General features: G+C 36.9%; 1 protein-coding gene and 1 pseudogene across 3 annotated transcripts in view; one reads left to right on the top strand and one right to left on the bottom strand.

Annotated features, from left to right (window-relative positions):
- LOC119511865 overlaps positions 1-2,820 on the bottom strand; it is a 28,937-nt pseudogene extending 26,117 nt beyond the window's left edge.
- The window catches only part of SPIRE1 (spire type actin nucleation factor 1), a 286,381-nt gene that overhangs the window by 186,916 nt on the left and 83,377 nt on the right, over positions 1-16,088 (top strand). For all 3 annotated transcript variants that reach the window (XM_037805905.1, XM_037805906.1, XM_037805907.1), the window contains one exon: positions 12,923-13,000. In XM_037805905.1, the coding sequence (XP_037661833.1) occupies positions 12,923-13,000 (78 nt within the window). The remainder of the gene's footprint in view (positions 1-12,922; positions 13,001-16,088) is intronic.

Raw genomic sequence — 16,088 nt, 5'->3', positions numbered from 1 at the left:
TATGAGTTAGTTTGTATCAAGTAGAATTCAAAATAATATCCTATGATTTAGCAAAATAAGTATGTTGTATTATCAGTGATGTTTCAGACCACCTTATATTTGCATGTGTTTATTTGTAAAATTGTCATGAAATTATAGCATCAGAACATTTGAACCCAGTTGCTGATAGCATTACTGATTTGGTAATACAAAAGTACCTTTATTATATTAAATTTTTTATATGCTAAATGGGCAGTTTATTGAAATAATCCATAATCTATTTTCAAATAAATAGTTCTATAAAGGAATAATTACATTCACTGAAACATCGATATTAAAGCACAATTCCTTGTAGTTCATCATATATTTATTTAAAAAAGATTATTTTTCATTCTGATCTCTTTTCCATGAAGCGATGATTTCCTTCTTAAACAATGACTGAGATCCTTTAAGGTTATTCTCTGAATGCTAGAGAAGATTTGGATAGGCCTGCTGCTACTGTATCTCAAAAGCAATTTGATATCCTTGAAAGTAAGTACCCACTACTGTGTCTCGTAAGCAATTTGATATTCTTGCACGTAAGCATAGATGAAGGGATAATCTAAGCCATCCACATAGTGCATCAGGTTGTGTGAAAGAAGAGACACCACTGTAGCCCCGAACCTACTAACAGGTGTGTCCAGTGAATGCGTTCTGTGGGGAATTTGCTTGACAATTCCAAATGTAAAATTCTTCTATTGGAAGAAAGCAAACTTTATTAACGGTGGTGTCCTTTAATCCATTGCTGTCTAGGTAACTTTTTGATAATCAGTCCCTAATTTTATTGTTGATAAATGAAACTACCAGTTCCTGAACACTTAATCCCTGCTACTTGCCTGATTATATTCATACAGTTCGTAAAGTTGCTTCTCGTGTTTACTTCACTTGACCCTCACCACAGTACTGTGAATTAGCGTCCCAGCTGAGGCTCAGACGTTGATTTGACTGGGTTCACACAGAGGTAGGTTCTCAGCACTTCCAATATCAGTGGCCCCGTCCTCATCAGCTCTTCAGTCCAGCAGAGGTCTTCTGTTAGTGCAGTTTTCCTAAAAAGAATATTTTAATACAATACAAAAGTATTGGAAAGAGTTGAAGAGAGTTCCTGAAGGAAAATGTGGATATGCACTTTGATGGAGGCTTCTGAGCAGGCTTGGAAGCAAAGAGAAGTTGCAGTTGGGGGAGAATAGGATTCCTGAGACCGCATGTTTGTTTGTGTGTGTGTGTCCCCCTCTTATTGGGGAGGGGGTAACTTGGTAAGTTTAGGTATGAAGTAAGGGAAGGGTGGGGGAGACAGGAGTGTCAGAAATGTCAAAGATTGAAAAAACAAAATAATTTTAAAACTGGAAAGTTATTTTATTTCTGAATGGTCCTAGCTTGCTTTAACCATCATTGCCTCCTTGTTGAGAGAGTGCAGTGTGCCCCCCACCCCAAATTCTCAAGTACATGTGTTGGATTACACTACAGATATAACTGTACTTACTATAATTGAAAATACTTGATGTATTAAAGATGTACACTGTTTAAAGGGAATATTTATTTTGAAAGAAGAATCCTTTGTTAGAGCAAATAACTCATCTAGTGATTTTATAATTAAGATATTTATATTGGCATCTTTTACTGATGAATCATATTCTACCACTCCTTATTCATGTGCCCTCCTAAGTCACACATCATGTAGCCTTTGTTTACTCACCTTTTAAAAAGCAGTGAGGGAAGGAGGGAATGAGACATGCTAAGTTTCCTTCTAGTCATAAAATTCTAGGTAGAAAATTCAGTTCATGTGGCTAAATCTTTGTTCTATTCATAAAGTAAGCTTTTCTTTATCTTTGTACCAGTCTTATTGTATAGGCAAAATGTACTCAGATAAACATTTTAAATGTGTGCTTAGGAAAAATTGCTGTATTTTATTAGTTTATATTCTATTTTAAATTTGAGATGATTTCACAGGGAAATAATTCAGTGTTGTAAATATGTTAATCAAATTTCAAGATTTATAGGCCTTTTAAAAACAGATTTAATTTGTTTAAATTGTTAAGCTAGCTGTAGCACTCCGTATTGACATCACTGTTACATTGAAGCTAATATAGACTAAAAATAAAATTCTCTATTCTTAAAAGTTAGTGCTACAGGATCCCTGTAAAGAAGAAATTCCTATTTCAATACTATTCATCATGGATGAACAGTGAAAATAATTGAGCATTATGAAACATGTTCGTTTTATTGCAGCAAGAACTTTATAAGACATATAGAATAGGTGTTTAAAGTCACACTTTCTGTTTTCTAGGAGATTATGTACTGAAAGTACTGAAAATGCACTTCTTTCATCATGCACATAAACAATCACATCAGAACTAAGAGTACTCCAGGCCTTGTGACCTTGAGGGCTAAGAGTCTAACGTGGTTAAGCCGTCTGGGATGTCTTCAGAGGCAGCCTCTAAAGGTGTAGATTGCCGTTGCGCGGATTCTCTGATTACCATATCTTTTATCTTCTCTCAAGCGTGGTTGCACCTGTGGTGCTTAAGGAATTTCTTGCTGACATCTTAAGCTCCTCTTATAAAATTCTGTCTTCACTATTCGCACCCTTCCTGCCTTGCTGCAGGGTCATCTCCTCAGGGCTCTCCACAGCACCCTCTGCTCCCACACAGCCCGCCCTGGCTGTTTCATCTGTGGCAGCTCTCACCGTGGGTCTCTCTCACTCACTAGCATCTGCTGCTGGAAGGCATGCTCCATGAGGACAGAGACCATGTCTCTCTCATTCACGACTCTGTCCAGTGCCTGCCACGTCCGGGAGACTCTGTACATGTTTGGTCCGTGTTGAACGTGGCTCATCTGTTGCCAATGTGACTCTCACGCTCTCTCTTGAGTCTCCTAGGGTTGTCTCCTGAAAGCGGAGTCTCCTTTAAGTTCTCCCTGCCTCCATCTTTCCTTTCCCGGCGGTTCCTCCTCTCATACCCGGCCTGTGGCCAAGCCTCCTAAGTTTTTTTCCTTTTCACTGCAGTCCACCCTCCAGTGTTGCTCCACTCTGCTAAGACCTTGCTCACTCCTCTGTATCTGTAGATGGAAAGTTTAAGCACGGAGGCCTTTCACACTCCTGCCAGGCTCGCACCACTCCAGCTTTCAATTCGCGGGTCCCCAGCGCACGACTTGTTCTGCCTAGCCTTCCTCTAGCCCCTCATCGCTCCAGGCTCCGCATCTCCTTCGGGGTCCTTTCCCCCCTTCTCTAACTTAGGAAGTGCCTACTTAGCCTTGAGGCCTAACTCATGGGTCTGCTACTCTGAAACACCTTCTTTGATTGAAGGTAATTTCTTTGTTCTCCGTCTCCATTAATTGATCACTCTACTTGGCTGCTGTAACTTACCACTGGCTGTTGAAATTGCTGTTTATGCGTCTCCTCACTAGACTGCACTAAAGGCGAGGACCATGCGTATATTGCCAGCATGTGTCATAGCGTCAGGGGCCTGAGGCAGCATCCTTAAAGTCTTTTTAGATACACCCCCACCACCATGGAGGTGTTTTATGAAAACCTAATCGCCCTCAAGTTTTGATCCTATAGTTGGGTTCTCCTAAGCTTTTAACATATTTCTATTCAAGCATAGTAGAGCAGAACAGGGTTCTCTTTAAGTTCCCTATGGCTGAGGAGACGGGGGCTCCCAGAGCCATGCATGGCTGAGCCACACATCGTGGTGCCACGGGGCACACAGCTGTTCTCTCACCTTGACCCTGGTGGCTGAACCTGAGGGGCAGGAAGTTGAGATCAAAGGCTGATTGATTGTGTATGTGTGTGTATGTGTGTGTGTGTGTGTGTGTGTGTGTGTGTGTGTGTTACATGGGACTTTGTAAAGCCCACAAATGATTCATTAATGAATGAAGGTTCGAGTTCCCAGGAGTTTGAGGCGGTGGATGCCTGGGGGGAGGGAAGGGAGTGGCGGCTGCAGTGGTGGCCGACGGTGGCTCCTACCTCAGCCTCTTCAGTGACAGCGATGTCGAGTCGAGTCAACCGAGAGCTCTCTGCTGAGGGTCAGTTGGCGGCGAGTAGGATCAATTGGTAGAATTCCTTTAGTTGTACAAGCTATTTAACGTGTCTCCTATATATCAGGTGTTAACCACTATTAATAAAAGCTAGCATTTGTTCTCTGTTATTCTGTGCTAGATATCGTTCTGAGCATTTTATGTACTTTAATTCATTTATCTTCACAATAAGCCTTGTGGTAAGTGCTATCATTATTCCCATTTTCCTTGGGGATATGGTAGTACACAAGATAAACATGGCCTCTCTCCTCACAGAGTCCACTAGGAATGACCATCTAAAAGCAGGCTGTCCCAGTGCAGGGTGGTAAGTGCCAGGACAAGTAGGTGCAGAGCCCTGTGGGAGCACATCAGAGCATAACCCACACCTGGGGGCCAAGCACAGCTTCCCTTCAGAGAAGCAGGGACCCAAGGACCAAGCAAAATGGTGGGCAGAGTTGTGTCAGGCAGAGGAAGTAGCACATGTGAAAGCCAGGAGATGAGACGAGCAAGGTGGAAGGTGGGTGGGAAAAAAACTGTTTAGGAAAGAAGAGGTAGACTTGTCAAGCAACATGAGGTACACATTGAGGCTGGGTGGACTGCAGGGAGGGTGCTCTCCAGGGAAGCCAAGCATCTGGTGGTGGAGGATGGATTTTATAGTTGTGACTGCTCATGTTCTACATGGCTTTCTTCAGGCATCAAATAAATGTGTGTGTGTGTGTCTTCCTGAAGTATTCTGGCCCTGCATTGCCGTATTGCATATTGAATATATGTCCTGTTCCTGGGAGTAGGTGAGGTGCTGGGCATACGAAGACCACTATGACTTGTTGCTTCTAAGGAGCTCTCACTCTGTAACCCTCCTAATGTGTAGGACATTGTGACAGAGAAAATGAACTTGCATCTTAGTAAAACAGTTTAGATAAAATCTGGTGGAGGCTTCTTTCCACTGCTACTTATGAATAGATGGAGAATAGTTCAATTATAAAGTACAGGTAGTCTTTATTCAGTCTTCTGGAAATGGAACTTCTTTATTTAAAAAAATAGCTTTGCTTTAAAAGAAATCTTGATAAATCTGTGAACATTAGGGGACTCTGACCCTGATGAAGCTAGTATGATGAAGAAGCAAGTTCCAGCTCTCAGCATTAAGTGTCAACTTGAACAGTGCATGTGGGACTAGTACCAGGCAACCAGACGTCGAGTGGGGCATGTCGGAAGCTAGTCATATCATCTGGATGACCAGCAAGGGGAGAAAGTCAGCTGTTGCTTCATTTCTCTTTGTTTTCTCTTCTTTATCCACTCTGATTTCCTGTTTGTTTAAGATTCCAAAGCAAGGAAGATAAAAAGCTACCATTTGAATGTAGGTTTATCAAATTTTGACCCATGATTCTTAATCACATGAATTTCATGATGCCTCTTCTGTCCCTTCCTTTCCTTTTCTTCCTTTAACCTTGTATTCCGCTTTCTTTCATGGTAGTTATCAGTCCCTCCAAACACCTCTGTCTACCATCAGGTGATTTTAGCCCCTGGAGAATCAGCAGAACATTAACAAACAAGTATTTACAAAAGACACAGACAGCAAAGTACTCCACCAACATCCTAGAATTGGCCACTACTGTATTTCACTATAACTGAGGGTGTATCTCAGTTAAATGGTTAGCTGGAAAGGGGGTTCTAGAGGACGCAGGAGCCCTTCTTTTGTCTGGTGTCCAGACTGTGGGAATTATTTTAAATAACAACAGCTGCTTCATCTGAAATAAGCTTTATAGCCTTAAATGGTTTCTCATGACCCCTAAATTCTGTGATGATTTCATAATGGATTTCATAGTGGATTTCATCTATTAAATATATTATATCCAACTTTTGATTCTAAATTTCCTCTTTAAAATGCATGTATCTCCATTATTTGACTATGTACCCATTTCTTATTAATTTTATTAAAAGCTATAGTTATTTAGTAGAAAATGCTTATTCTTATCTGAGTTCAGCTTACTTTGCACTCTTTTCAAATGACCATTCACCCATTTTGAGTAAACCTAATTTATAAAACTGATGAAATTTTGATCAATTTGACAAGATTTATTAAGTATCTTTGTTAAAAATACATACAAGGTTTTATTCAAATTACTAATTCAAATAAAATTATTATTTATTCCCCACCCCCACCTCCCATAAATAAATGCTTGATATGAATTCTTGGCTATAATTATAAAAAAATGAATTGACAACAGTGTTGAATTAGCTGTTGATTAAAAAAATCTATAACACAAAGGTGACTTTTTCCATTTTCTCTCTATTAACTTCTGGTCCTGGTATATTTCAATTCCTGTTTCTACCTAATATAGTATCACAATAAACAATTTTTATCTTGATTTTTATAATGTTAGTATTAGGCTTTGCTATTACTTTAATGTATAATTCTGCATAGTTCAGGTTGAATTTTAAAAAGTTACGTTAACAAGGATGTGTAGTTTTTAAGGTAGTAACCATTTTGGATTTAAGAGCAAAAATATTAGAAAAGTATAAATTAAGGTTATAACAATTTTACTATGAAAAACTTAATGTTAGGAATTATTCATATTTGCTTTCCAATCTGTTTTACTGAAGAAGTAAGTTGAATTTTGGGGATTTTCATTTCCCAGAATATATCTGAAGTTGTCCTAAGAAAGCAGACTTTTTTTTTCCCTATACAAACACAAGTAAAGCTGTTGAAAAGTAGCATTATGTCAAGACTTGATTTTCTAATTGTTTTAATGACTATCACTTACATGTGACTTTACTTTAAACCTTATCAGTCAAATTCTCTTGAGTGGTTAAATCCTACTGTAAATTTAATAAAATCCTCTTAGGGGAGAATGTTTTCTGGATATCCAGATTAGAGCCAATTTATATTTAGCTGTTAATACTTAACCAGATACAGAAATTATGGGGGGAAGAAGATGAATTAGAAATAAGCAGGGCTCATTATGAATTTTCAAAAGATTAAATGAGTACGTATTACACTGTGTAATCACAGCAACTACGGAGATGCTGAAGTTATTGGCATATATTAATTTCAAATAATTCCTTACAAGAAATCATAATTTCATGATGAAATCTTTGATACCAGGTTGTCTTAAATAAGATAATTTATGTATACATGTATAATACTCCATTTCTTAGAATGGATTGTTATATATGTATACATAAAGTATCTTCTGTTGCTAGGAAAGAAAGCAGTGGTTTTGCAGTTGGACTAAGCTATTGTGAAAATTTTTTGTGTCTCTTTTTAATAAAAGCACCTGTTATAATCTGCAAATTGTTTGAAAAAAAAAATCAAATGGAAATATTTCCATCACCCCATCTCTTACCAGCTATTAGCCAGATCCAGGTCTGTCATAGTGCCTTGTCAATTAACACTTTAAATCATCCTAAGACACATTTGTGACATAACTTCAGACTATCTTCTGTTTGAACAGACACACAAAAATAAAGCCCCAAGACATCCATCTCAGTCACATACTGAAGTGTATTTAATTAGCCTCCTCATGTTCCCTGCCTATCCTTCCCTATTCCTGCTCCCAACACCTCCAATAATAAAGCTGTGAATTTTCAGTTGAGTGGAAGTTTCTCCCTAGATCTAAAATGAATTTATATCCTTCCAAGTGGTGAGCATATCACTTTTTGAAAGCAAGACTGTACCACCAGATGTCTGTCTGTAAGATTGCCATTTGTTCATTTTAGCTAGTTTATCCATCTTTTATAACTTTCCAGGGTCCTTTTCAATGCTTATCTTTTTTCTATTTGATTTATTATTTTTATTGTGATTGTTGTTAAATGTGGCAAGCATTTAGCTCATCCATTATGATTAAATGACCCTCTCTGCCCTAGGTATTCTTGCTGTTATCACTGCTTTCCCTGTTACCATGTTTCAGAAAAACATTTTATCTGAAAGATAATGTAAGAACACTTCTAGCTTTCAGATCTTGTAACTTTTTAAATTCAGTTAATTTTTTAACAAAAAAAAAAACCACATGGTTCAAAATCCAGGAGGTAAAAAAGTATTACAGTAAATTGTAAACTTCTACTTCTGTCTCCTGGCCATAAAGTACGCCCACCACAAGCAATAAAGATTATTCTTTATCCTCACAGAAATATTTTATGCATAACTAATAAACATAAATATTTCTTGCTTTTTATACTGTTCTGAAACTTCCTTTTTTCATTTAGCATATCTTAGAGATTATTTCTTGTCAGTAGTTTCCTCTTCTTTTATGACTTCATAATATTTTGTTGTGTATGCTGAAACTGATTTAATCAGCCATCTTTTGACAAATATTTAAGTCACTTCCAATCATTTGCTGTTATAAACCATGCTGCAGAGGACACTTTGGTGCCTGTTTTTCACAGGTGTGATCATATCTGTGGGACAGATTCCTAGAAATAGAGTTGCTGGGCCAAGGGAAACGTGCTTTTATAATTTTCATAAAGTATTGTGAAATTGTCCTTAATAGAGGGTTATTCACTGATATTCCTTCACAGTGTTTGGGAGGGGCCTGTTTCTCCAGATTCACAGTGGGTTTTCAAAGTGGTTAAGTTGGAATTGCTATCTCGAAAGTCTTCATTTGCATTTTCGTTGTTATGAATAAAGTTGAGCACCTTTTCATATGCTTAAGAACCGTTTATGTTTGTCAACTGCCTGTTTGTATCTTTTGCCCATTTTTCTAATGGGTTGGACTTAATTCTTACTGACTTGCATTTATATATGAGCAAAAGGGCCCTTTGTGGTATGATTTGTAAATATTGTCTATGATATCTTGATGATTGTTTTTCGTCATGAATGTCACTGCATTTCTACAGGAGTAAAATGGTGATGATGGTAAAAACTGAGAGGCATCTGTGGAAGGGGAAATACTGTCAGTCTAGCAATCTGGGGCAGTGCCGTGAAGCCCTAGGTGGTGCAAATGTGCACATGCATCTATGTACACTGGAAGAATGGAGGACTCATATTCCTTTCCTGGAGCCTAGAAAGGAACCTCCTTCGTTTTGATGACATTGTCTATGTTATGTTAATTTCTGTAGTGAACTATATAAATTAAAATTAAGCATGTTAGTATCCTAACATTTTACATTTTTTCATGAGGAAAAATGCTCGTGATTTTTTCTCATCTGTTATAGTTGATATCCACAGCCCCTCCATTCCACCCCTCGGGGAGGGGGAACATGCAAATCTTTAAGAAAGTGTCATAAAGCTTTATGAAAATGTAAATCATATTCCTTAGTAACCATCTATTAACTTTTTAATATGCATGGGAAACTTCCAGTTACCAGAAGAACTGCTGTAATTCCTTACTTTTTAATTTTGTACCTTAATTGCCAAAACGTTAGTTTTGGGTTAGTCAATATGGTGATAAAATCTTTTTTCCTGCTGTTCTATGGTAAAAATATCTGAATTAGAAAGGACATTATGGCTCTTAATCTGTGTGGCTGCTAAACGTGTTTTATTTACTACAGACAGTATTGGTCATTTGTGAAATGCATTTAATAATTTTTTTGAAAGTACATTAGCATATTTTCACTGAGTAAAAACGGTTTATTCACAAAAATAATTATTGAAAAATGTTCTTTTTATACATTTAAGTTTTTAACTGAAAACGTGTACCATGGCACAGGTGAATATTATTAAATGACAGAGAGTTTTAAATGGTTAATAGTTGGGAGAAAAATGATGATGATTGAAATGCTGTTATTAAAATATAAATTTTATTTCTGTGTCTTAGGAATACTTTGGTGGAAATGTATGGGAAGCAGTAACAAAATATCATCCAAACTCTTTTGCACAATATGGCCCCTTTTCCATCCAACCTTAATTTTCACTATTGTCTGACACATCCCCTTTACACATTCCTATTTTTATTTGTGCTGTGATAAAATCCTGAACTCCCTGCTATTAAGAAAAACTCTTTATAATATTGAAGGTATTTTCAATGAATTGCCCAAGAATTTCACATTTCTTTATTTTTCTGAACAGGAGCTCAGATACTTCCTAGAAGTGTGACTTTGGGGAAGTTGTTTAACTGCTCTAATAAACAGTTTAATTTTCTCATCTGTAAAATGCAGATAATAACTACATTTTGAATTTTGTTAATATTACATAAAATAGTGCAGACAAACAATACTGCATGCAGCTTGGTCACATTAAGCACTCAGTAGGTATTACTTCTTATAAACCAATGAAAATCTGTGAGGATTTGATTGTGATCACTTTTATTCCCTTGTAAAAACATTTTATTCTTAATGAATTATCAAATGATGCCTCTTTCTAGCCTCTTCATGAAATAAAAATCCTGACTCAGCAACAAATCAAGCAAGATAGTTTAGAATCTGCAAATTCTACAATTGAACAAACTTGATCAAGTATGTGACTAGAAACCTCAGGTTTTCTAGTAAGCAGCAAAACTAAATGAGTTATTTGAAAGTTAAATTACAAATTTTTCTAGTTTTAGAGATAAGCTTCATTTTCTAGCTTCTAAATGAATTTTTTTCTTGCTTGTGCGAATGTAGTTAACAGATACCAATCTGTGCTTGAAATATGGTGAGAAAGTTCTAATTGGGAGCACCCATAAGGCAATTAACTCTCCCTTTTCTGACATAATCATTCTTAGGATGCCAATATTTTCAGTTCCTGGCATCTTAAAAAAACACATAAATAAAAATTTACTCTGGGAGTAGGTATGCCAAATGCTCAGAAGATAACTTTAATTCGTTTCTGTAGGTCTGATGCCAGCTAACATATAAGTGCCCCTTTGTAGATTAAATGGCCCTCACTCATAAATATTTTAATATGTTAAAGTAATATATTTTATTAAGAGCATTTCAATGATCATCACCAAGGACATCTTAGGGGTACAGAGTCAGGACACGTCCATTCCGAATAGAACTATACTCTTCTTGTCATCTTGGGTCCTTTGAGGAACCCCTACCCCACTCCACCCCCGTCTTACTTGAGATAGCAGTACCACTTCCACCTGGGAGGCAGCCTTCCTCCACTGCTTACCTGCTTCCAGACCCTAAGCACGCAATATAACCTTTCTGAGCCTGTTTCCCTTCTCTTGTGGGTTGTAGCCAGGGTTAAATGATGGTCGTATAAAGGCTGAGCCTTTGGCACAGAAGTGCGCAGTACAGGTTAGCTGCCATCATTGGTGTCCCGGCATCCTATTATAGTCAAGAGCAGCAGCCAGAAACATTGGAAAAAGAGAAGGTTCTGGATGAGTCAAGGAATGGATCTGGAGGAACACAGAGGACCATCCAGATATGCGTGTTTTTGGAGTTTCTTTTCCCCAGGGGCGTAAATGCAGGGCTTTGCTTTATTTAATTGGTAATACTTTAAGATTCAATATATACTATGATAAAATGAGTTATTTACTATATTTAGGAGGTAAAGATAATTATCCTGAGAACCTTCTCTCTGTTACGTAGTGTGCCAATAATTTTTTTAACATTTTATTTCATTTAATATTTACAGCAACATTATGTGATAGGTGCTCAAAGAGGTTTGACTTAGACAAGGTCATAAAACTGAGGAGTGACAGGTGTCTTATTTCATCATCTCATGCAGGAAACCTCACTTTTCTTTTAAGAATAATTATGAAAATATATTCTGAAATAATCAAATACTTTTTTTCCTGATTTCTGTCCTAAGGAGAAAAGAAATAATACATCATTTGTACTGTTTTTCATCAAGTGTGCAGAGTAATTTTATTCTTTCTGTGTTAATACTCTTGTAGATTATTAGGTATAAAAAACCAGGTGGTGTTTTCCTCATTTTGCAGATGGTTATTCTGAGATGTTGAGAAGCTAAAAATAAATAGATTAGAAATGTTTCATGTCAAGTATTTGTTATTCTCATATAAAACAAGCTCATCTAGTGCATCCTAGCTCAGTCTAAATGCTAATAGCTCAGCAAAAAGTAGAATTTATTAGATTGAATTATTGTGAGTAGTAGTGGTGTAATACAAATGTATAATTAATATGTCAGTGTACATTTTACTGACCAAGATTTTCATAAAATTCCAAATGTTGAATTGATACATTTTCAAAGATATTTTATCTATTGAAATTTATTCATTAAGTTATGACAAACACATACTGGGCATCAACTAAGTGCCAGTGTTTATGTTAACTTCTGATGATAGAATTCTGCTTTATGAAGTCAAGAGGGCAGGTAGACAGATACACATGTAAATGTAAAATTGCAGTGTTGAAAAGAGCTATAGAGGAAGGGCGTATATGGTGCTGCAAAATTCTATTATAGGAGGATTTGGCTTAGTCAGGGGGAAGAGACTGCTTCCCTGAGGAACTGGAGCTTCTGTTGATCCAAGGCACAGTAAAAGGAGACAACAAAAGAGGGAGGTTGGGAAAAGGCAGAGACCAGGCATGGGGGTGAAGAGAGGAGAAGAAAGTAGCCAGGACAAAGGCTGCTTCAGAAGTTCAGGCAAGATTAACTGATGTTTGTTGTAAGGGATTTGCAGTGGAAATATAAAGAAGAGGGCTTACATAAAATATAAATATAAATATATATACTATAAATATGGGGGACGCTATGAGATATGAGACTTGCTGGATTGGATACAGGGGGTGGGTGAGGGAGAGGGAAATGTCAATGTGGCTTAGAAACTGGGAATTGATAATCTGAAAAGCTTAAAAGGGAATTGAAGTGAGCAATCTGATCCATCCTTCTGTGGGACTCTATTTGAATTTATTATTGACTTTAACATTTATAGAGGAGCAGATTCTCTAACTTTCCTTCAGTATCACTTATGTGCATATTTTTTCTGAAAATATCTGTTAAAAATTTTAATTTATGAGGGTAACTTAATGAAACATTTATGCCTAACTGCTTTCCTTTTATTTTAACTGGTAGAATCTTAAGAAGATTCAAGAAATGGAAAAGAGTGATGAATCTAGCACAGACCTGGAGGAGCTGAAAAATGCTGACTGGGTAAAATAATTTGATGCTTTCAGTTCTATTTAGTTTTTAAGAAATAATTTTTAAATGCTGGTTATTAAAGACCATAGGAGAAACCAGTGTTCTGTGAATTTGAATGCTTAGTCTTACACTTGGAGAGCTATCTATTCTGAAAAAAAAAAATTTCTGATTTTATTAGAACCACCCAATGCATTTGGGAGTTCCAGTGTTTTAAGAGACGAGCATTTCTAGTTATAGTAATACCATGGCATATTCTTGTGTGTAAGTCAGAGTTTAAGCTCTGTTTTCAGGATAAGCAGGAAAACAGTCGTGCAGTACATTCATTAACCAATGAACAGTCATTGCGTTAGGGTCCGGGGGCTACAGGTCTCGACCTCATGAAACTCAGTTTACAGCAGAGCACAGACTTACAAGGCAGGTATTGTGCTTTATTATGCAGTTGATGCACTGAGTGTCTCCTGCTTGGCAGGCATGGTACCGGATCCTCGTGACACCAGAGGAATGCAGATGTACATGTATCTATACATACGTATATGGCAATGTTGGATGCAGCTTCTATCCTCGTAGGTAACATAGAGTTGGTTAGGCGCGACAGAAAGAGGAGTTAGGCTGCGGTGGGTGTACGTATCAGTGGGAAGGCAAGCTTTAAGATTCCGACTTTTCGGGTGTAGGATACTGGGATAAATGATGACATTATGTAATGAAGGGATTCAAGAATACATGCAGATTTAGGTGGATATGAACAGGTCACTTTGGACCATATTTGGCATGAAGCGTTTGCCATACTCTTCTTTCGAATCTCATTAGAGAGGTGTAGTTGGCATATACTAAATGGCACGTGTATTTAAAGTGTACAGTTTGGTAAGCTTTGGCATACACACGCATATACTCATGCACATACATTCCCGTGAAACTGTCACCACGAGCAAAATCACGAGCCTGCCCATCACCTCCACCCCCACCCCCCGCCAAGTCTTCTTGTACCCCTTGGCAATCCCTCCTCTGCCTTCATCCCCAGCCCCCAGGCAACGACTTACCTGCTCTCTGTCACTACAGTTTGCAATTTCTAGAGTTTTATTTAAATGTAGTCAGAGAGTATGTACCCTTTTCTGTTTGGCTGCTTTCATTCTACATGATTATTTTCATGTAGCTGCCTGTATCAGTAGTTCATTTCTTTTTATTGCTGAGCAGCTTTCCATTGTATGGATGCACTGCAATTCATTTGTCCATTCACCTGTTATTTGGGTCATTTCCTGTTTGCAATGTTCTTAATTTGTTGATAGAGATCTTTAGTGAGATATTTGGAAAGACATTAACCTGGAATATTAAAGAGTAAAGTTAAAAAACAAGATGACCATATTGTCTTAAAAGATGCCATTTGTCATTTTAGAATAATATTGATTATTGATTTCCCTTTATATAGGAGACTACTCTGGTAGAGTTGCTCTTAGGTGTATTTCATCTTGGTTAACAAATTTTTTCTTTGTTTACCTAAACAGTGTAGCCATATAAATAACTGCAGTAAACAATTAGTGTAAACTTGAACTGATAATTTAATTTCTTGCCTGGTGGCATCCTCATTTATGATCACTGCCAAGAGATGCACTGCTAACTCCAAAGAGAGTTAGATCCCCAGCTGCCTAGATCCCTAGCTCCTTCTTCATAGAACCATTAAAGTGAATTTCCTAGAAAGGCTAGAATTAAATGAGGAAAGGAGGAAAAATAGAATGAAGAAGAATTAAAATACCTTAATGGTAGAATATGAACATCTCAGAATCTCCCTAGTGGAATAAGAAGTGAAGGATAAAGTCTCTGGGAATATATATGATGGCAGGCGTCTGCTATTTTATGTAACTCTGACTTTAATTTCCAAAAAGTAGTATGTAAAATTTTCACCAAACAACGTATATGGAGAATTGGCTGTATTAAAAAGTATGCCTGAATCCTTTTATGAATCATAGTGAAAGCTTGTAATGTGAGTAATCATCCCCTGATTCAACTGAAAGATTCATAGTCAAAATTTTTTAAAGCCTGAGGATGTCTAGAGAAGAGACAGTATTTTTAAAAGGTTGAGCTGGGTCTTAGAAGAATGAGTAGAAGTAGAGAAGTTGGGAATATTTTAGGGAAATTAGAACATCACTAATGACAGAATCTAAGCATCTTTTAAAAATACTTATCTTAGAAGATGTTCTGATGGATATATATTAGGTACCTCAAATCCTTTCTGGAACAAGAAATAGCATACATTTTTTAAAAAATAAATCATTATTAAGATTTTTGAAAAAATTAATCAGACTTATTTTATGTAGAAGATTCTAATGGAACACATGACTTGGTTTTACAATAAATAGATTTAAGTAGCTGTTTGAGCTTGTTAGTTTTAATAAACTACAATATTTCAGTTAAATATGTAGATTTACTTTTCACTGAAGTAGAAACTGTGACACCTTAGAGTATAGGCACGAGAACAAAAGGGCTAAAGTATAATAATGTTATGTACATATTTAGTATGTCATGTACTTTTAGGTACTTTCATATATCTCTTATTTTGTTCTTAGAACTCTCAAAGGTACACAAAGCAACTTACTATTCATAGATAAGAAAACCAAGATAAAATAATTTGTGCAAGATAAAATAATTTGTTACTTATCATAACAACATAAAATAATTTTTTGAGCATTTTCTGTGTACAGAGCACTATGTATCAACTCTGTTCATTTCAACAAGTTATGAAGTACCACTTTTGTTTATTCATGAGGAAGCTGAGAAAGGTTAAGCAGCTTGCTGGAAGTCAAATAGTTGGTAGGTGGTTGTATCAGTTAACTTTGGCCACGGTAATGCTGCGTAAGTTAACCAGGACAAAACCACAGTGGTGTGCAACAGTGAGTACTTATGTAGCTCATGAATCTGGGTCAGTTGAGATACCTCTCTGAGCTTCTTGTCCTCATCCTGGAAAGAGCAGGCTGATCCTGGTTTGTCCTCCTCTTGGTGATCACGAGGACATACTTCCAAAGATACGGTCACGTCAGATTCACTACTTTCCAGTGGCCAAGCAAACCAGATGACCACATCCAGAGCTGAGGTGTGGGGAATACATTCC

This window comes from Choloepus didactylus, chromosome 16 (assembly GCF_015220235.1).
Source record: "Choloepus didactylus isolate mChoDid1 chromosome 16, mChoDid1.pri, whole genome shotgun sequence".
Lineage (NCBI taxonomy): Eukaryota > Metazoa > Chordata > Mammalia > Pilosa > Megalonychidae > Choloepus > Choloepus didactylus.
This window is presented reverse-complemented; position numbering and strand designations above follow the sequence as displayed.